The 22699-nt window shown below is 45.2% G+C and overlaps 1 protein-coding gene across 4 annotated transcripts in view; it reads right to left on the bottom strand.

Moving 5' to 3' along the window:
• Positions 1-22699, bottom strand: part of SYCP1 (synaptonemal complex protein 1) — a 345552-nt gene that overhangs the window by 17538 nt on the left and 305315 nt on the right. For 3 of the 4 annotated variants that reach the window (XM_029573719.1, XM_029573718.1, XM_029573722.1), the window contains 2 exons: positions 10242-10289; positions 8629-8817 (listed from right to left, as the gene is read on the bottom strand). In XM_029573719.1, coding sequence (XP_029429579.1) covers positions 8629-8817; positions 10242-10289 — 237 coding nt within the window. The remainder of the gene's footprint in view (positions 1-8628; positions 8818-10241; positions 10290-22699) is intronic. The other variant, XM_029573720.1, reaches the window with a different exon arrangement.

Here is a 22699-nt window from a genome sequence, read left to right as displayed (position 1 = left end):
CTTACAGTATAATCAATACAATAAGAGAACATCTGCATATTCTTTTTTTTAGAAGCATTGTGCTAAATTTACTGAAAACATTGGGTTTGATGACAAATACTTTTACGACTCAATGAGGCAAGGCATGGCTAACTTAATCAGTCTTCCACTGTAAGCTGCTGAAGATATCTAGTAATATTAGCTCATATTACAACTGCAAGGCAAGTACAGTAAATGGGGTAGGTCCCTCATGCCCCAAATTTGTATGTGATTACTTAAAAGATTTAAACCTAAGGACATGCCATACTGGGTCAGACCAAGGGTCCAGCAAGCCCAGCATCCTGTTTCCAACAGTGGCCAATCCAGGCCATAAGAACCTGGCAAGTTCCCAAAAACTAAGCTTATTTCATGTTACCATTGCTAATAATAGCAGTGGCTATTTTTTAAGTCAACTTAATTAATAGCAGACAATGGACTTCTCCTCCAAGAACTTATCCAATCCTTTTTTAAACACAGCTTTACTAACTGCACTAACCACATCCTCTGGCAACAAATTCCAGAGTTTAATTGTGCGTTGAGTGAAGAAGAACTTTCTCTGATTAGTTTTAAATGTGCCACATGCTAGCTTCATGGAGTGTCCCCTAGTCTTTCTATTATCTGAAAGACTAAATAACCGATTCACATCTACCCGTTCTAGACCTCTCATGATTTTAAATATATATACCTCTGATTAGTTCATGTGGGTCTGATCTCTCATGATTTTAAATATATATACCTAAACAAAGAATGAGAGTATTTCTACTGAATCTGGATGTAACCATAGGTAAATTGGTTCTTACCAGCTAATTTTCGTTTCTGTAGAATCATGGATCAGTCCAGACACCTGGGTTTTGACTCCCTTCCAGCAGATGGAGAAAGAGAAAGTTTCACAGGCACCGCCGCCTTATAACCTATTACTCTTCAGTATTGATCAGTACCCAAGCCTAACAAACCAATTTGAATTAACTCTACATTCCTTTTTTTTTTTTTTTTTTAAAGCAAATACCAGTAGGGAAAGCAAGAAACCAAAATAAAGCAAAATTGCTTACCTTGTAATAGGTGTTATCCCAGGATGACAGGATGTAGTCCTCACATATGGGTGACGTCACTGATGGAGCCCTATCCCGGAAAACTTTCTGTCAACGTTTCTAGAAACTTTTGACTGGCATTCTGAGCCTACTGAGCATGCCCAGCATGCCATGATCCCTCGAGCCACAGGGGTCTCCCTTCAGTCTCGTTTGTAGCAATGAGCGTTAGCCAAAAATAAAATAATAAAACGTATCGGACCCAACTCCACGGGGTGGCGGGTGGGTTTCGTGAGGACTACATCCTGCTGCCCTGGGATAACAACTATTACAAGGTAAGCAATTTTGCTTTATCACAGGACAAGCAGGATGCTAGTCCTCACATATAGGTGATTAGCAAGCTAGAGGCTGAGTCATCTTTGTATTGGACCAACAGTGTACAACTTGTGCAACAGGCACAACAACTGGTATACTGTTGGGAAAAATGAGGCAGCCTGAAATCACGAAAGGTTGGATGTGGAAGGAGTTGGATTATGCTGGAAACAAGTTCTTTAAGACAGATTGTCCATAGGCTGAATCTTGTAGTCCTTCCTTGTCGAGACAGTAGTGAGCCGCAAAGGTGTGAAGAGAACTTCATGTTGTGGCTTTACATATGTCAGCTATTGGCACTGAACGATAGTGTGCCACTGAGGTTGACATTGCTCTTACTGAGTGAGCCTTTACTCACCCCTGGAGAGGAAGGCCTGCTTTTTCATAACAAAATTGTATACAATCTGCAAGCCAATTAGATAGAGTTTGCTTGCCCACTGCTTTTCCAGGTTTGTTTTGATCAAAAGAAACAAAGAGCTGGGTGGATTTCCTATGGGCCGTAGTGCGGTCTAAGTAATATGCAAGCGCACGTTTACAGTCCAAAGTGTGTAAAGCCCTCTCTCCTTGATGAGAGTGCGGTTTTGGGAAGAAAGAAGGCAAGATGATAGATTGATTCAAGTGGAATTCCGTAACTACTTTGGGAAGAAATTTTGGGTGGGTACGGAGTACCACTCGATCATGTAGAAATTTTGTATAGAGTGAGTATATAACAAGTGCTTGTAACTCGCTAACCCTTCTAGCAGATGTGATGGCTATTAAGAAAATAGTCTTTCATGTGAGAAATTTAACATCACAAGAGTCCATGGGTTCAAAAGGAAAACGCATGAGCCTTGTTAAGACAACATTAAGGTCCCATTCTGTGACCGGTGGTCGGTGTGGGGGTTTAAGTTGAATTAAACTTCTTGTAAACCTACTAACGAGGGGCTGCACTGATATTGGTGCATCTCCAACGGTATTGTGATAAGCTGAGATTGCACTTAAATGTACTCTTACAGATGAGGTCTGGAGACCAGAGTCTGAGAGGTGCCATAGATAGTCTAATAAAGATAATGTAGTGCAGGAAAAAGGGTCAACACTGTTTTGTGTGCACCACGTGGTAAACCGTCTCCATTTAGCACGATAGTTCTTTCGTGTGGAGGGATTACGTGAAGCTACAAGCACTTGAGAGACATTAGTTGAAAGATTGAGAGGTTGTAGAATCAAGCTTTCAACATCCGTGCTGTGAGGGATAGGGATTGAAGGTTGGGATGAAGCAACCTGCCCTGATCCTGAGTTATGAGAGTAGGTGCTGTGCCCAGGCGAATTGGGTCTCTGATCGAGAGGTCGAGGAGTATTGGAAACCATACTTGTCAAGGCCAATATGAGGCTATGAGTATCATGGACCCTTTGTTCTGTTGTAGCTTCACTAGAGTTTTGGTTATTAGTGCTATCAGGGGATACGCGTATAGAAGGCCTGAGTTCCAGTGGCGAGCAAAGGCGTCCCTGGGTAAGCGGTTTCTCTGCTTGAACAGGGAGCAAAAATTGTCCACTTTGTAATTCATTTGTGATGCAAAGAGGTCTACTGTTGGATGGCCCCAACATTGAAAGATCTTGGTCGCCACTTCTGGATCCAGAGACCACACGTGAGGTTGGAAATGACGACTGAGGCGATCCGCCACTACATTGTGAATGCCTGCTAGATAAGTGGCCCGGAGAAACATTGAGGGGTAGATTTTCAAACACGGCGCGTTCGTGTACTTTTGCTGGCGCATCAGGCGCAAGCAAAAGTACGCGGGATTTTAGTAGATACGCGCGCAGTCGCGCGTATCCGCTAAAATCCTGGATTGGTGCACGCAAGGCTATCGATTACGTATAGCCGGCGCGCGCCGAGCCGCGCAGCCTACCCCCGTTCCCTCCAAGGCCGCTTCGAAATCGGAGCGGCCTTGGAGGGAATCCTCTAACGCCCTCCCCTCACCTTCCCCTCCCTTCCTCTACCTAACCCACCCCCCGGCCCTGTCTAAACCCCCCCCCTTACCTTTGTCGGGGGATTTACGCCTCCCGGAGGGAGACGTAAATCCCCGCACGCCAGCGGGCCCCTAGCGCGCCGGGACGCGACCTGGGGGCGGGTACGGAGGGCGCGGCCACGCCTCCGGGCCACCCCGGGCCGTAACCACACCCCCCGGGCCGCCCCCAAAACGCTGTGGCGCTCGGCCCCGCCCCCCGACACGCCCCCTCCGAAAACCCCGGGATTTACACGAGTCCCGGGGCTCTGCGCGCGCCGGTAGGCCTATGTAAAATAGGCTCACCGGCGCGCAGGGCCCTGCTCGCCTAAATCCGCCCGGATTTGGGCGGATTTAGGCGAGCAGGGCTCTTAAAATCCGCCCCTGAGTGTGTTAGGGCCCAGTCCCAAATCTGTGCTGCTTCTTGACAAAGGAGATATGAGCCCGTACCTCCCTGTTTGTTGATGAACCACATGGATACTGTGTTGTCTGTCTGTATCAGAACAGTCTTGTGGGAAAGGCAGTCCTTGAATGCATGCAGCGCATAACGTATAGCTCGAAGCTCTAGGAAGTTTATCTGAAATGTAGCTTCGAGTTTTGTCCAAGTACCTTGAGTCTGCAGATGACTAATGTGTGCCCGCCACCCGAAGGTGGATGCATCTGTAGTTAATGTCACTTGCGTAACTGGTTGCTGGAAAGGTAGGCCTGTGAGTAAATTGTCCTCGTTCGTCCACCATAGGAGTGAGGACTGTAGTTGTTGAGTTACTTGAATTGGATAAGACAGTGGTTGAATGGCTTGTATCCACTGCCTTCCGAGTGTCCATTGAGTGACTCTCATGGCTAATCTGGCCATAGGAGTGACGTGAACTGTGGGGCCATGTGACCCAGAAGAGTGAGGCATTGATGAGCTGTTATTTGAGTGCGCGCGCGAAGAGAGCCTGCTAACGAGGCGAGTGTCTGTGTGCGGCTTTTCGGAAGGAAAGCTTTTGATGTTATGGTGTTTAATTCTGCTCCGATGAATTGCAACAGTTGAGATGGTGTGAAGTGGGATTTCTGGTAGTTGATGAGGAATCCCAACGAATGGAGTAGAGTTATTGTGAGCTTGAGAGAACTGAGAGCTCCTTGTCTTGTTTGGCTTCTGATGAGCCAATCGTCCAGGTAAGGGAACACGTGCACTCCTTCCTTGTGCAAGTGAGCAGCTGCCACTGCTAGGCACTTTGTGAACACTCGAGGTGCTGAGGCAAGACCTAATGGCAGCACTCTGTACTGGAAATGTTGTTTTCCTACCAGGAATCACAGATATTTGCGATGAGGAGAGAATATTGGAATGTGAGCGTAAGCGTCTTGAAGATCCAGAGAACAGAGCCAATCTCCTTTTTGAAGTAGAGGTAGCATGGTGCCCAATGACACCATCCTGAATTTTTCTTTTTTCAGGTATTTGTTGAGTTTCCGGAGGTCCAATATGGGACGTAGGCCTCCTGTTTTCTTTGGAATGAGGAAATAACGGGAGTAGAATCCTCTGCCCTGCTGAGGTCGGGGAACTGGTTCCACGGCCCTGGCTCTCAGAAGGGTGGATAATTCTTTTTGTAAGAGTGTGGATTGATTGTTTACTGTCCAAGAAGAGGTGGATGGAGTATCGTTTGGTACAGTGAGAAAGTCCAGGTGGTACCCTTGAGATGTTATGGAGAGTACCCAATGGTCTGAGGTGATATGTGACCAATTGTGTTGGAAGAAAGTGATCCGACCTCCTACTGGCAAATTTGGGGTCAGATTGGTAGACAGGCTGCTGTTCCCTGGTGTGATTTCAAAATCCTGAAGTTGACCCTGTTTGCGGAGGGGGTTGAGCTCTAGGTGCTCTTGCTTGTCGGGTCTGCATTCTTTGAGCTGGCCTAGATGACCTTCCACGGGCAGGAGGTGGATAGTAATGCCGTGGCCTGTAGTATGGCCGTTTTGAATCTTTTCTTGGGAGTCTTTGTGATGATGTTTGAGACTCCTGAGGAGCAGAGGAAAGCTGTCTCAAGGTTTCCGAATGTTCCTTTAGCTGAGAAGCTGCCTCCTTTACTTTATCTCCGAAGAGATTGTCTCCTTCGCAAGGGAGATCAGCAAGTTTCTCCTATACTTCTGGCCACAGGTCGGAGGCCCTGAGCCAGGCCCATCTGCGGGCACTTATACCCGTGGCAGACATCCTTGATGAAGTCTCGAAGCTATCGTATGCTGCACGAACTTCGTGTTTCCCAGCCTCCAGAACCTTATGGATGGTGGACGTGAAAGAATCTTGGAATTGCTGGGGGAGAGATTCAGAGAGTTCTTGAATTTGTTTCCATAAATTATGCTGATATTGCGTCATATATAACTGGTAGGACGCAATTCTGGAAACTTACATGGACCCCTGGAACATTTTTCTGCCTATGGAATCTAAAAATCTGTTGTCTTTTCCAGGAGGATTAGATGAATGAGGCTTTATTCTTTTTTATTTCTTTTGAGCTGACTCAACTACTACTGATTGATGAGGTAGTTGAGTCTTCTGGAAGCCTGGGATGTGCTGGACTAGATATGTAGCATCAGTCCTTTTGTTCACCGGTGGTATGGTGCAGGGATGCTCCCACAGCCTGTGTTGCAAATCAATGAGGACTTCGTGAACTGGAATTGCCAGTACCTCTTTAGGTGGGTCCACGAACTGTAATACTTCCAGAGTTTTTTGTCTGGTGGGGGATGGTGTCAGCCATATCCTTGAGGACATCTGAGAAGGAAAGATCCTCTGGAGGGGATTTCCTTCTTTCCTCTGGAGAAGGTTCTGAGAGGACTTCCTCTGAAGAAGAATCAGTATTGGGATCATCCCAGGTGTCCGGTGAACGTGGACGAGGAGACGTCGATGGAATGGGAAAAGTTGGCATCGACGGCATCGATGGTTTCTCCAGTGGCTTCGACAGAAATAGTGGAGAAAACGATGGACGTGGGCATGTAATTCCTGATGGACCTGGGAGTGGTTCAGGCATCGGTACTTCCTTTACTATTTCCTCTTCCCTCGGTGCTGGCATCGGTATATCTGGTGATTTTACCAGGATGGCACTGATGAGAGTGTCCAATTTTGCTAAAATTGGCACAAAAAAGGATATATCTGGCATCGGCATCGGTGGAACTGGCATTGGAGTCTGTGATGGCATCGGTATGGGCACCGGTGACGGAAGTGGAGCCGGTACCGGCGATGGTGTTGGCCTCGATGGCGGAATTGTGCTCGGTGCTGGCATCGGAGGCATACCAAGGAGCGCGTCTCTGACTGTCTGGCGGATGTAACCGTCCAGTTGCGCCCACATAGCTGGTGAAACCAGAGCAGCTATGGGGGGAGGCAGCGAAGGCGATACCGGTACCTCCGCAGGGCCCTGTGGAGGTACGGTTCCCGGCACCGATATCGGTGGGGATCGCCTAGGAATGGAAGGCCTCGATGGAGCATCCTCTTTGCGAGGTTTCTTCGGTGCTGATTTGGGATCCGTCGATGGAGTTCTGGTTATCGGATCGATTTCGGGATCATGAGGCCTACGATGCTGATGACGATGCTTCTGCCTGTGCTCGACGCCCTTCTCGATAACAGACGTAGATTTAATCGAAGATTTTGAAGGGGTCGGTGACGGCCGATCCCCTGCTTCATCCGGTCTACGCTTTTTAAGGATTACCTTCCTGATCGCTCCAGCCGGAGATGACTGTGTGGACGTGGACGTCGATGTCGATGGCATTAATTGGAGCTGGAACAAATGCTCCATTTTCTCCATCTGCAGCCTTCTGCCTTTCGGCGTCATCTCAGCGCATCTTGGGCACGTTGAAACGTCGTGTCCCTCACCAAGGAGCACACACTTGATGTGTGGGTCCGTGATGGACATGGTGCGGCAACAATTCGGGCACTTTTTGAAACCCGTAGCCATATTGAGAGTCGGACAGCCGTTGACGACTTTCAGGCATGGTTTGACGGTAGCGGAACCAACCGGAAAAATTTTTTAAGACTTACCGCGATGGAAAAGAGGGAGACCCCTACGGTGTCGAAAGTTTTTCCGAGTTTTTATCAACTTTTTTGTATAGTGAAAATTCACCACACAGGACTCCTATAACTGCGAGGCTAACGGCTTCACGAAAAAAGAAGACTGAAGGGAGACCCCTGTGGCTCGAGGGATCATGGCATGCTGGGCATGCTCAGTAGGCTCAGGATGCCAGTCAATTTTTCTAGAAACTTTGACAGAAAGTTTTCCAGGATCGGGCTCCGTCAGTGATGTCACCCATATGTGAGGACTAGCATCCTGCTTGTCCTGGGATAAAAATACTTCCCTGACAGTTGTCAGAGACTGTAAACTGAAAAGGGTGAGGGAACTGGTCCCCCAGCTATCACCCCCGGCACACAGAATGGGGTCCCCAACCCCTGCTCAGTCTTGCCTACAACCAAGGGGGATGGTCCCACCAGGACCTCACAACCCACTGGGAGACCTGTTCCTCTTGTCACAGATATTCAATTTTTCTTTTTCCAGGCTCGGCTATAGAACCACAGGTTTTGCACCACTTCCATCTGCTGGAGACAAAGAAATACTGTAGAGTAACAGGTGGAACACCAGGTTATAAGGCGGTGCCTGTGAAACTTTCTCTGTCTCCATCTGCTGGAAGGGAGGTAAAACCCAGGTGTCTGGACTGATCTGGGAATCGTACAAGGAAGTTAGAAATTACCTCACATTCATCAGATATGATTGGTCCATAATGGTTATGATGTTACAAATGACAACAGACCCACATGAACTAATCAGATCCCATTCCATGTGATATATTTTGTGACGCTGTTGTAAACAAGGCTATAGGATTCATGGAAATTACAAAGAAGCTGCACAAAGAATTACAAACATAAGGGTTCAATTTACTAAGTATTTTCCATAAGACACAAAATGGATGAAAACCTTTAGTAAATAGGCCACATAATGACTTTGCAATACAAGTTTTAACTAATAGGGGGTAGTTATTATCACATTCCATTTGTATCTCTGAAAAGCTGAACAGGGAATAACTTTATTTGCAGTTTTATTGTGTGTGAACACATTCAAGAATCCTCCTGTATATTTTTCTGCCTAAGGGTAGAGATGATTCTGTGGCCTAAAGAATTTTTTGATGTATGGAATTCTTAGAAACAAAATAAGATTCTGTTCTAAGAAAGAAAGGGATATTGATTCAATGAGCTAAAATCTTAGCTATTAATATAATTAACATACTTTTTGTAATGTACACAAAGTACACTTAGAAGGAGGAGTCCAGGAAGGTATTTCCATGTTTTCTGATTTCTTGCTGTGTTCAAGAGATGAAAAGGTTTGTACTAAAGATTTCTTTGAAGAAGCAACTGAGTTGGAATCCAGTTTTAAGCTACCATTTCTTGGAGTCTCTGTAAGTGATGTCTGTATTTTCTTAAAAAAAACAAAAAAAAAACAGAGAACAATTATGTAGTGCTAAAAGTATATAGAACAATGTACAATCTAGACATAACAAAATCAACAGAAGGGTACATTAAGCAATTAACACATATGGTGTATTTTCAATTCCTAAAAACTTTATAGTCTAAATGTATGAGATAGCTGACATGAGAAAGGATAGAAACAGTTAATTGACAGAGCACTGTGGAGTTCTTGTAAAACACAGACAGTAGAACAATACCGAGTTATAATAATTTACTGGGGAAATTTTACATAAAGGGGTCATTTTCAAAGCCATTTCCACATGTAAAACTGTGCTTTACCCATGCAGGAGGACTTTTAGAAATCAGCTCTCCCTCTGTGCAGGTAAACATACACAACTACACATGCAACTGTACCTGTACTATGAAGAAGCATTCCTGGGGGTGGACTTTGGAAGGGGTTTGCACTTATGCTCTAAATATATTTTTAAAATGGGTGTGCGGGCGCATATAAACTCGTATATATGGGAGCACGGTCAGATACGTGATAATTTTATATTCTGCAGCTCATATGCGTGCATGTTATAAAATAGCCCTGGCAGTGTATATGTGTGCTCCTATTTTAAGCTTGTGTGCACACAGCAGCGTAAGCTGGCTTTGGGACATGCACATGAGGGAATTTTATAAGAGACGTGTATCCAGCCCATGACAAGTTTAACTAATTTGTCCACCAGTTTGCTGAGTCTAGAGTTAGGTCTCCCAAACCCCTCTGGTTCTTTAGCCTGCACTCCCCCAAGTTACCCCAGACCTCTCAAACACTTCAGAGATGCTTGGAAATAGTTTTATACAGACTTACGCCTCCTCCATAACAGAGGTAAATTTGCACTCAACTATACCTGGGAGCATGTCCAGGCGCATGGCTACTTGCGTGTATATCTCTTGGCCCCGCCCTGAAATGTCCATGCCCTGCCAACATTCCACTCCCTTTTTTTCCAGGTGTAAGATATTTGCGCATCAGTATTTGTGCTTACATGTGGGTGGCTTAGAAAATCGGGTGGACATTGCATGAGCTACGTGCTCACCCATCTCCAAATTTTGGCACACACCCGGCATTTAAAATTCACCTTTATGCATGTAAGGTTTCTTGGGAAATCTACTTGCACAGTTTAGCAGGAGTAAATGTGTACAGGTAGCTTTCCAGGGATAATTTTCAAAGTACACACATACTTTCACCTTGAAAAGTAGTGCAAAATCTGTGGGTAACAAGTATCCATACAGACTTTCCATTTATGCAGCAAACCTTAAAATTACTCCTGTATGGACAATATCGTACAATGAAATATTCATCCTTACAGCCCTGGTGAATGAGGCCCTAAAAGCAATAGTAGCAGAGAAAATCTTGTATTGAAATTGCTAAAAAAAAAAAAAAAAATCTACCTTGTGCTTCACTTCTTTTTTTTCTTTTGCTGCGCTAGCAAACACTTCCTACAAAAGATATTACATTTAACAGCTTTACTTTGAAAATTGCAATTTCCATTTAATTAATTAGCTAATACAAATAATAAAGAAGTTTTTATCACATTATTAAAAATCATGGATGAACAAGCAGGATAAACAATCACACATGTCGGTTGATGGCACTGCACAACAATACAGAGGGTGATCAGAATGCTTTGCACAAATGCACCAGCCCTGCACACAGCAGCCCTCAACTAAGTTTCCTCAGTCTTTTGTCATCCACACTGAGAACAAGCGATTAGCACAACTCCTATTGTTGCTAGTTCCCTGAAGTTTTATCTATTTATTTCTACTCTTTAATATCTGGGATTAAACCATGATTATCTTCCCATTTCACATCTTCCCTTCCTAGCCAAAGTCCCGGAAAAGGTGGGTTAATTCCCAACTCTCAGACTATTTAGAAAATCATAATATACTATACCCATCCCAATTTGACTTCCACAAGTTCTTCAATACTGAAACCCTCTTAATCTCCCTTACAGACACCCTTCTTAAAGGTCTAGACCAGGGTCAATCCTACATTCTTGCCCTACTTGATAGTTCATCAGCATTTGACACTATAAGCCACAATATACTTATGAACCATCTATCAGAAATTGGCATTACTGGCTCCGCCCTTCTCTGGTTTAAATCTTATCTTGCCAAGAAAGACTACATAGTCAAAATTGGTAATGCAGAATCCACACCCATCCACCTATCTCAAGGTGTCCCCCCAAGCTCCTTCTCTATCATCCACCCCTTTCAATATAAATCTGATACCGCTCTGCCAACTCCTCTCTGACCTTGACCTCAAACATTACATTTACGCAGGTGATGTTCAAATTCTCATCCCAATACAAGAATCCTTACCCAAATCCCTTAAGATCTGGGAAAACTGCCTCTCAGCCATAAATACCCTCCTCACCAATCTCCACCTGGCCCTAAACACATCTAAAACAGAACTACTCATCATATCCTCTCACCTTAATATAACACCAACCCACACCAGTGATCCTCTCCCTTCCACTATCTCTTTCCCGCACAGTGTATGGGATCTCGGTGCCACTATTGACCAAAAACGTAATCTGAAAAAATATGTCAACGCTACCTTAAAAGGAAAATTAGTTCTTACCTGTTAATTTTCGTTCCTGTAGTACCACGGATCAGTCCAGACCATGGGTTGAGCCTCCTGTCCAGCAGGTGGAGACAGACCAAAACTGAAAGGGTATCCTATATGAGGACAGAGCCTACCCTGTAGTCCTTATTTATTTATTTATTTATTTATTTATTTATTTAGAATTTTTATATACCGACATTCTTGATAAAAATATCAAATCATATCGGTTTCCATTGAAACAGAACAGTCGCAGCTATGGCGTTACATTGAAACAAGTCGATAAAACGTTAAATAACAGGTGAATATAGAAAATAATAATTGTAACTAAGCAAATGTAACTAAAACAGGTGAATATAGAAAAAAATAATTATAAATAAGCAATTATAAATAAAACCATTATAGTTAAAATTTGATTTGATTATAAATAAACAGGTCGTCAAAAACGAATGACAAATATAATGGGGCAGCAGAAACAGTGGAAAACAAGCAATACATAAAGAAAGGCGACTGATATATATTGCTGTGCGTAAGCGGAATAGAATGGGCGTGGTGGGGCCCGGGGAATCGGGTGGCCATGAGGAAGTAGAGGGTTGAGAAGCTCCGGCTGAAAGGTGGATTGAGAAGACCTGGTTGAAGGATGGGGGAAAGGAAGAACGAGGAGGATGGAGGAAAAGGAAGAGCGAGGAGGGGGAGGGATGAGTGGCATTGATCCTTCAGATTAACCATTGTCAAAGCAGAGAAATAAACACCATGGAACAAGCAAGTAACAGAAGAACTTGAGCAAACAACAAGAGAACTCTGAAAATTGGAAAACAGAGAAAACAGCGAATGAACTCTGTGCATGGACACTCTTGCATAAATGCCCACAATCATCACATAGATGCTTCCGGTGTCTCCTATTAAGGAACACATAGAACAGAAAAGGACAATGTAGGATACAGCATTGGAAGAATAGTATAAGGATCTTCGAATGGACAGGAAGACAAGAAAGGGAAGGGCATCTGGACAGATCCGTGGTACTACAGGAACAAAAATTAACAGGTAAGAACTAATTTTCCTTTCCTTGTACGTACCCGGATCAGTCCAGACCATGGGATGTACCAAAGCTTCCCTAGACAGGGTGGGATCTTGACAGTCCCGCTCGAAGTACCTGTTGCCCAAAGGAACCGAAAACTGGTGCCTGAACATCAAGGCGGTAATGTCGAGCAAAATTATGCAGAGACTTCCAAGTAGCTGCCCTGCATATCTCCTGCGGAGAGGCCGACTGGCTTTCCACCCAGGAAGCCACCTGAGAACGCAAGGAATGGGCTTTAAGGCCCTCCGGGACCGGATGTCCCCGACAGATGTATGCCGATGAGATCGCTTGCTTCAACCAGCAAGATATCGTAGTCTTAGAGGCCTGTTTGCCCCGGTTGGGGCCACTCCATAAGATAAAGAGATGATACGATACTCGAAAGTCATTAGTCACCTCCAGATAACGCATAAGAACGCGTTTCACATCCAGACGGCGAAGATCATCCCTGCCAGGACTCGCAATGTCTGTAGGAGAAAACGCGGGGAGCTCCACCGACTGACTGAAGTGAAATGAAGATACAACCTTTGGAAGGAATGACGGGACCATCTTAAGAGAGACCACAGAGTTCAAGAAACGTAAGAAGGGCTCGCGGCAAGACAACGCTTGGATCTCAGACACCCGTCTGGCGGAGCAAATAGAAACCAGAAACACCGCCTTAAGCGTCAAGTCCTTAAGGGTAGCATGGCGAAGGGGCTCAAAAGGAACCTGACAGAGGGCCCGAAGGACCAAATTCAAACTCCACCAGGGACAAGTGGGATGCAACGGTGGCTTCAAATGTTTGACCCCTTTGAGAAAACAGACAATATCCGGATGAGATGCAACCGTGTAGCCTTCGAGGCTTCCCAAGAGAGAACCTAGGGCAGACACCTGTACACGGAGCGAGCCAAAGGAGAGACCCTTAGAGAGGCCACACTGGAGAAACGAGAGGACTAGCGAGACTGGAGCCAAACGTGCCGTAACGCCCGCTTCCTCGCAGACCAGCTCGAAAACCTTCCAGACCCGGACATAGGCAAGGGAAGTAGAACTTTTGCGAGCCCGCAAGATAGTGGAGATGACGTCCTCAGCATATCCCCTCCGTCTCAGCCTTCGCCGTTCAAAAGCCAAGCCGCAAGACAAAAGCGATCTGCGTGGTCGAAAAATACGCAGATCGACGCCCGAACCCCCAAGGCCAGGATCTCAAAAATGCGCTTGAGATGGAATTCCAGCTTACGATCTTGGACATCCCTCAAGGCCGTAGCCCCCACCACCGGGATGGTAGTATGTTTAGTGACCGTCGTCACAGAAGAGTCCACCTTAGGCATTTTCAGTAACTGTAAACACTCCTCCGGGAGGGGATAAAGCTTTTCTATGGCCCTCCCGACCCGAAGACCCGCCTTGGGGGCCTGCCATTCCCTGAGGAACATTAGTTTGTGCATGGGGTGGAAGGGAAAGGAGCATGGCAGGGCCCTGAGAGGAGGAGATTTTTCCCTGATCTTACTGCGACAAGAGCAGAGATGGATTTTTCGTTTAAACACAATAACCCCGCATGGTCTTAACAGTGAGTTGGAGTGGCATCATTTTCTCTGACGTTCAAGGGTTACCACCGGTAGCAGTAGCGTATTCAGTATAATATCAGTACGTCATGACATCTATGGGTATACCCAGCTGCAGAGTCCTTATAAGGTAAATGACGTCGGCACCCCAGGCCGACATTGATTGGGCAACAGAGCTGTAAACATTTGGAAGTGATTTTCGCGCCCTTTGGTAGCGTTTTTAAACTTAGTGGTAAGCCGCAGTAGGTGCACTCCATCTAAAATTTATGCCAGACTGATACAGGTACGTTCAAAAACATTGTATATAAACATATTTATATTTGTGCGCCTCCTTGTTATAGTCTGTTCGGTACTAATTTCCTTCCTGGTATTTTTGAATGTTTGCGCTTTTTCAGATTCATGTTAAAATTATTCCCCCCCCCCCCGAGGCAGCCGGGTGGCGAAACACGGGACCGTGTTGGGGGACCTGCATTTAAAGCCTGTATTATAAATAAGGAGTTGCCGAAATAAAAAAGAATATTATTACCAGAAATTCAACCAGGAATTTATTCACTTCTTGCACTTGTATGGATGCTGGGCCCTGAGCCCTGCCAGGACCGGGTCCGAGGAAGCTGGCATTGCTGCCGAAAACTCGTCCACTGGGGGACAGTCAATCCCCAATTCCTGGGAGATCAAGGGGAGAAGAGGCTCCAATTCCTCCTTGCGGAAGAGACGGAGAACCCGGGGGTCATCCCCCTCCGGGGGGGGGGGAGCCGTCAGCTGAATCCGGGTCCTGATCCGGATCCTGGGCAGGCAGGGGGGTCCAGTGGAGGAGATGGTGGGGGAGGGGCCCCCGGAACCACGCAGACCCGGATCGCCCCCTGCCCATCAGGAGCCGCAGGGGAGGGAGGAACAGGGAGTCGAGGGACCTTAGCCGGAGGGGAGGCGGGGGGGGAGGGGGCTGTTTTCTCTTGCAAACTTGCCAAATAGGATTTGTGCAGTAAAAGCACAAAATCAGTGGAAAAACGGGGTCTAGCGCCTCCGGGAGGGGGGGGGGGTCAGGGGTGGGGATCTGCGCAGGGCTCAAATCGGGGAGGGGGGGGGGGGGCTCTGCAAAAATCAGGTCCGGAACGTAAGGCTGCTCCGAGAAAGAAGAAGGAGAAAAACCTAAAATGGCCGCCGTTCCCGCCGTTTGACGGCCTGGGAACGGCGCAGCTAAGCGTTTGGGAGGCCTGGCTCGGGGTCCTGAGGGCATTGGGGACTCAGAGGAACCTTCCCCCCCCCCCCCCCCTCCCCCGGTAAACATCGAGAGCTGAGTCCCTCCCGAGAAAGATGGACAGAGGAATCCCCACAGGCTAGGCACAGAGGAGATCGTGGCATGGCCCCGAGGTGAAGGAGGGGCAGCAATTGAAATCAGCTGAGCTGCCGGGGCTGAAGGAGTGGAGGCACAGAATGAACTGTGCACGCTCCTAACTCTCTCTCTAAGGTGAGAAGTATGCCTGAACAGAAAACAAACATGGAGAAGGAAATCCCCAGAAGCCTCTGCGTGTCTTTGGCCTGCCTGGGCTGAATGGACGCTGAGTGACTTACAGAATGTCCCTGGATATCTGTAGAAGCAGGCAAGCTGGCACCAGACAGGTGATGTCTATTCATAGAGTCACAAAGAAGAAACCACAGGGGAGCTTCAGGCAATATTCTCAGGAGTTTGTAATCAACATGACTACAGACGTGTTGATTGTCTTGTCCAGTAAGAGTTTAACAGAACAAAGAGAGCCATGGGAAATGGGCTACACATCCTGGGAAGCCAATCAGGGTAGTTAGCGATGATTTTATCATGCAGTTGACATTACAACTTATGTAAATGATCCTTTGGGCAGTCATGCAAATCTCTAGAACCTTCTATCCTTTTCCTGTATTTGAATGTTATCTATAAAACAAGGGTCACTTCCTGAATCCAGAGAGATGCTGGTCAGTTTGTAAGACTAAGGGCACCCAGTACCCAGCATCTCCCGAGAACACTTATATTGATTAATAAAAATACATTATACTTTTACTGAGTCAAAGTGTTCTTGTGTCCCTGGCCATAAGCATAGAGTAAGCTTTACAAAGGCTGCAAATTGAATAGGTAAGGCAGAGGAGCTTTCCTTCTGATCCTGCCTTATAATACTTTTTTTTTTTTTTTTTTTTTAAACCCCAGACAAGTGAGAAAAACGGCCCTGGCAGCAGCTTCAGAGTCAAAGCATCCCAGTGAAGGGAGACAAGTATAAGGAGAGAGAGAGAGAGAGAGAGAGAAGGGCTGAACAGGGGGAGTGAGTGGCACCACCAATTTCCACCCCTGCAGCCGAGGACCACCGAGAATAGGGAGCCTAGGCTATATAAAACAAGGGGCCAAGCCCCTCTAGGCCCCTGCAAGAGCAAGGAGACAGGGACTGTCTCCTGTAGAGAGGATCCACAGAGTTCACACAACCAAAACTTTTTTTTTTTAAATTAATAAAGCGTAAATACTTGCTTAATCCAAACAACAATAGACACACAGAAAGAAAAAATACCCAAAAGGAACTAGAAGACAACAGAGAACCACAGGGTGAGCTGTTCCACCTGCTGGAGACAGACAAATACAGAAGGGCTACAGGGTAGGCTCTGTCCTCATATAGGATACCCTTTCAGTTTTGGTCTGTCTCCACCTGCTGGATAGGAAGCTCAACCCATGGTCTGGACTGATCCGGGTATGTACAGGGAAAGACTGTTTCTTTAAGCTGCATGTTCTTAAAAAAACTCAAACCCCTCCTCCATTTCCATGACTTCCGCACAGTCCTCCACGCAACTGTTTTCTCCAAAATGGACTACTGTAATTCCTTACTCCTAGGCCTCCCTTTCTCCACCATCAAACCCCTCCAAATACTACAAAATGCAGCAGCTAGAATTCTTACCAACACCCGTAAATCCAACTATATCACCCCTGTCCTTAAAGAACTCCATTGGCTCCCTATCTCCTCTCGTATACTCTACAAAATGCTATTATCCACAAAACCCTACACACTGACAATATTCACTGGCTCGACAACTCCCTACACTTCCTATCCTCCAACCGTCCCACCAGATCCGCCTACAAAGGTTGCCTATACACCCCCTCCCCCAAGACCACACACCTCTCTCCCACAAAAGAAAGAGCCCTTTCTATTGCAGGTCCCGCCCTCTGGAACTCCATGCCCCCTGATCTTCACTTAGAGCCTTCTTCCCAGAAATTTAAAAAAAAGCTAAAGACATGGCTTTTCAAACAGGCATACCCTGAATAAAGCCCATCCTCCCTCCCTTTCCCCCACCACCCTTTTTCCTCCCCCCTCGCCTCCTTCCCTCCCCTCCTTCCTGTCATATTCTTCACCCCTTCCCCTGTCCTCTTATACCCTATATATTGTACAGTATCCCTCGTAAACCAAATATCATTAATGGTTAATCTTGCACCTTATTACCTCGAGTATACTCCTATATATGATTTCTGATCACCACTGTACCTCATACCATGTAAATATTAGTTTCCCTCTTGTATATTAGTTACGATCCCTTATCACTTTATTCATTGTAATCGTTATTCGTTATTCTGTTCCACCCTGCGCCATTGTTCTCCTCCCCTGTTTCTTGTACTACTTGAAGTTCTCTGTAAACCAATATGATGTTCCCATGAATATCGGTATAAAAAAGCCTTTAAATAAATAAATAACTACTTGTTCTTCTTGCTTACTTATGGCTCTCAAGACATTAAAACAGTAAAAAATTGAGATTACAGAACTTTTTCAGACCATAATAAATCCTATGTCTTTGTCTCTTGAGACCAAGGGCTCGTGTAAAGGGAAAAGGAAACACAAAAAGGAGGACATTCACTTTTATTCCTCAGGTTAAGAGAAAATCAAGGCTATCAGATATTTAGGTGCCTCATGCTACAAGCTCTTCATCCCAGGCCACTGATGTTTGGGATGAAGCCCACAGCCTTCTAAGATACACTGGCTAAAACTGGAGTAGCCAACCTCTGCCTGTCTTCCACCTGGGTCTGGTGAAGCTTTACAAGCTTCCTCCATGCTGCAATGGAAGCTTCATTGGTTTCAAAACCTAAGGCAGGGAATCATATTCAGGGCACTACCTCGGTAACATATTCCACCCACATAGTGTCAGCACCAGGGGCTCTTGTATCTGCAGCCAGCTCTCCCATGCCAATGTTTATTTTATTTATTTATTTAACAGTTTTTTTTATACCGACCTTCATAGTAAATTACCATATCGGATCGGTTTACAGTTTAACAAAGGGAAAAAAAGAAAACTAGAGTAACAAATTCACGTAAACGAAAGATAACAATAAGTAGGAATAAGTCAAAGTTACAATCAACAGGGGGCGAGAACTTGGAAGCTTGCAACAAGCTGGAAAGAAGGCCAGTAAAAGTAATTTTACCATAGCGTGTACAAGTTAATAAACTTAAGAACGGTACTTTAACCTGAATGTCTCAGAGTCCATTTATTTTTTTCTTTGAGAAACGGAGAGCCAGACCAGGTAGGAATGAAGGCCAACTAGTGATTGTCTGGTGGTTCAGGGAAGGCTTGGTGAAAGAGCCAGGTTTTAAGTCTTTTTCTGAAAGTTAAAAGGCTTGGCTCCAGTCTGAGGTTTGATGGGATACTGTTCCAAATAGAAGGGCCTGCTATCGAAAAGGCTCTGTCTTTGGTCGTAGCGAGGCGTGTGGCTTTAGTGGGGGGAACATTAAGAGTGCCTTTGTAAATGTCTCTAGTTGGTCTGTTAGAGGAGTAGAGTTTGAAAGGTATTTCCAGGTCAAGTTGAAGTTTATGATGGATGGTTTTATGGATTAAGGTGATTGATTTGTATAGAATTCTGTAATTTACTGGTAACCAGTGTAGGTTCCTGAGAATTGGTGATATGTGTTCGTAGCGGCTGGTACTGGTCAACAATCTTGCTGCCGCATTTTGAATCATCTGCAGAGGTTTGGTAGTGGATTTGGGGAGTCCTAGTAGAAGGGCGCTGCAGTAGTCTATTTTGGCGAACAGTAGCGCTTGGAGGACTGTCCTGAAGTCGTGGAAGAATAAGAGAGGTTTAAGTCGTTTTAGGACCTGTAATCTGTAAAAGCAATCTTTCGTTGTTGTATTGACCATTGACAGTAGCAGGTGTTCCCATGACATTCAGGTGATTTTTCACATGACGTCCACAGACCTCACTCCAGTTCTGCTGCAGTTGTGCTTGATGTCAATGGAGCCTCTCATTAGGGAGGGCATGAAAACTTCAGCAATACTGAATGCACACTACCATTGCCCATCACAAGGAGGGGGAGAAAGGAAAATTAGTTCTTACCTGTTAATTTTCGTTCCTGCAGTACCACAGATCAGTCCAGACCGTGGGTTGAGCATCCTTTCCAGCAGGTGGAGACAGACCAAAACTGAAAGGGTATCCTATATGAGGACAGAGCCTACCCTACAGCCCTTCAATATAACTATTGTCAAAGCAGAAAACAACAAAACCAGCATAGGATCAAGCAAGTAAACAAAAAGCTTAATTGAGCAACTGTAGAACAATCAGGCCGATACAGTAAAGTCCGTGGGAGAGCGGGCAAATGCCCGCTCTCCTGGTGCGTGCACCGGCCACTCGCCGGTGCGCGCGATGCAGTATTTAAATTAGGTCCGGCAGTAGATCCGGGCAAAAGGAGGCGCTAGGGACACTAGCGCGTCCCTAGCGCCTCCTTTTTGACAGAAGCAGCAGCTATCAGTGGGTTTGACAGCCGACGCTCAATTTTGCCGGCATCGGTTCTTGAGCCTGCTGACAGCCACGGGCTCAGAAACCGGACGCCGGCAAAATTGAGCATCTGGTTTTCGGCCTGACAGCCACGGGCTGAATTCAAAATTATTTTTTTTTTTTTAAACTTTTTTTACTCTTCAGGACCCCCGACTTAATATCGCCATGATATTAAGTCGGAGGGTGACAGAAAAGCACATTTACTTTCTGTATCCCACGCGCATACCTAATAGGGCCATCAACATGCATTTGCATGTTGAGGGCACTATTAGGTGCTGCGGGTTGGACGCGCGTTTTCCTCCCCTTACTGAATAAGGGGAAAGGGAAAATGCGCGTCCAAGAGTAGGCTAACAGTGCGCTCCAACTGTGAATTTAGTCTTTATAACGGTTTCCATGATTTTTCCCGGCACTTAAGTCAGGTTCACCGGTCTATAGTTTCCCAGATCACCCCGGATCCCTTTTTAAATATAGGGGTTACATTGGCCATCTTCCAATCTTCAGATACATTGGATGACTTTAATGACAGGTTACACATTTTTACAAGGTCTGAAATTTTATTTTTTAGTTCTTTCAGAACCCTGGGGTGTATACCATCCAGTCCAGGTGATTTACTACTCTTCAGTTTGTCAATCAGGCCTACCACATCTTCCAGGTTCACTGTGATTTGGTTCAGTTGATTTGAATCATCACCCATGAAAACATTCTTCGGAATGGGTATCTCTTCAATATCCTCTTCAGAAAACACTGAAGCAAAGAAATTGTTTAATCTTTCAGCAATGGCCTTATCTTCTCTAAGTGCCCCTTTAACCCTTTGATCATCCAATGGGCCAACTAACTCCCCTCTGCAAGCTTTCTTCTTTGGATATATTTTAAAAAGTTTTTATTGTGAGGTTTTGCCACTATGGCCAACTTCTTTTCAAATTTTCTCTTGGCCTGTCTTATCAATGTCTTACATTTAACTTGCCAATACTTATGCTTTATCCTATTTTCTTCTGATGGATCCTTCTTCCAATTTTTGAATGAAGATCTTTTGGCTAAAATAGCCTCTTTCACCTCATGTTTTAACCATGCCGGTAATCTTGTGATGCTTGCCCACAGAAAATACTAGCATTAATCTCTGCACATACACTTATATTTGTATATTCTGTACTGTGGATAGGTTTGAAAGTTGACTCCTGAGCCCAATATTCAAAGCGCATTCAGAGCTATTTAGCTGGAGAAGTCTACATTCAGCGGCTGCCGCTTAGCCATATAGGTCCCTTATATGGCTAAAGGTTTCATGCACAAAAAGTAGTCATGTACTGGGCAGAGCAAGTTAGCCGTATAGCTACTGATATTTGGAGTTAGCCTTGTAAGTATACATGTAAGTTTAGACACCCCATAAAGCAGGTTTAAACTTAGCCGGCTAGACTTATCCTGCTAAGTGCACATATATTTATTTTATTTATTTAAATTATTTTACTATACCGATACTCAAGACGAGGTCTTATCGTATCGGTTTACAATAGAACAGGGGGAAACCAATTAACAACTATATAGAAGGTAAAGTTACATTAAACATGGAGCGAAAACATGGGAGCTGGAGGACAGGAAAGATTTTTAAACGATAACAACTGGAGAGTGATAAAATAGTCAATGAAAAACAATGAAAACAATAGAGTAGCGAGACATAAACAGCTAGATTGATCTCAGCTGAAGATTTATCTTAGGCGATTATTAACAAATCTTGTGGATGGAGGAAAACATGGGGAGGTAAGCAGGGGGTGGTGGTGGCAGGGCAGGGACTAAGACGGGGAGGGGGGGAGGAGTTAGGGAAGAGATCAGAGGGTGAGAGTCAATGTTGGTTGATAAAGGATCCTTTAACGGTAAGCTTGTGTGAACAGCCAGGTTTTCAGTTTCTTTCTGAAGGAGAGATGGCATTGTTCCTGGCGTATACCTGGGGGAAGCGAATTCCAATGGAGTGGACCCGCAGTCGAAAGTGCTTGCTTATGAATGGAATTGTGGATATATACGTGAATGGAGTTGTGAATATATACGTGTATATTCAGTGACTTCTCCATTCAGCTGAATACAGCAAGTGTTGCTTACCTGTAACAGGTGTTCTCACAGGACAGCAGGAAGTTAGTCCTCACATATGGGTGAGAAGACTGAGGGAGACACCTGTGGTTCACATGGATAATTGCAGGCTGAGCATGCTCAGTGCACTCAGTGTGCCAGTGCCAGTCAAAGCTTTGTAGAAACTTTGATAGAAAAGTTTTCCATACAGGGCTCCATCCTGTGATGTCACCCATATGTGAGGACTACCATCCTGCTTGTTCTGTGAGAAACATCATAACCTAGCTGGATTAGTTGTAACCAGCTAAGTTACTTACAGGGCCAGTTTTGAATAAGAACATAAGAACATAAGAAAATGCCATACTGGGTCAGACCAAGGGTCCATCAAGCCCAGCATCCTGTTTCCAACAGAGGCCAAACCAGGCCATAAGAACCTGGCAAGTACCCAAAAACTAAGTCTATTCCATGTAACCATTACTAATGGCAGTGGCTATTCTCTAAGTAAACTTAATAGCAGATAATGGACTTCTCCTCCAAGAACTTATCCAATCCTTTTTTAAACACAGCTATACTAACTGCACTAACCACATTCTCTGGCAACAAATTCCAGAGTTTAATTGTGCGTTGAGTAAAAAAGAACTTTCTCCGATTAGTTTTAAATGTGCCCCATGCTAACTTCATGGAGTGCCCCCTAGTCTTTCTACTATCCGAAAGAGTAAATAACCGATTCACATCTACCCGTTCTAGACCTCTCATGATTTTAAACACCTCTATCATATCCCCCCTCTATCATATCCCCCCCTGTTATTATTGTTAGCTTTCTCAACAGAGAGCAGTTTCTTACCTATTAATTGC

This window comes from Rhinatrema bivittatum, chromosome 12, assembly GCF_901001135.1.
Source record: "Rhinatrema bivittatum chromosome 12, aRhiBiv1.1, whole genome shotgun sequence".
Taxonomy (NCBI): Eukaryota; Metazoa; Chordata; class Amphibia; order Gymnophiona; family Rhinatrematidae; genus Rhinatrema; species Rhinatrema bivittatum.
Note: the sequence above shows the minus strand (reverse complement) of the source record. Positions and strands in the feature narration are given on the sequence as shown.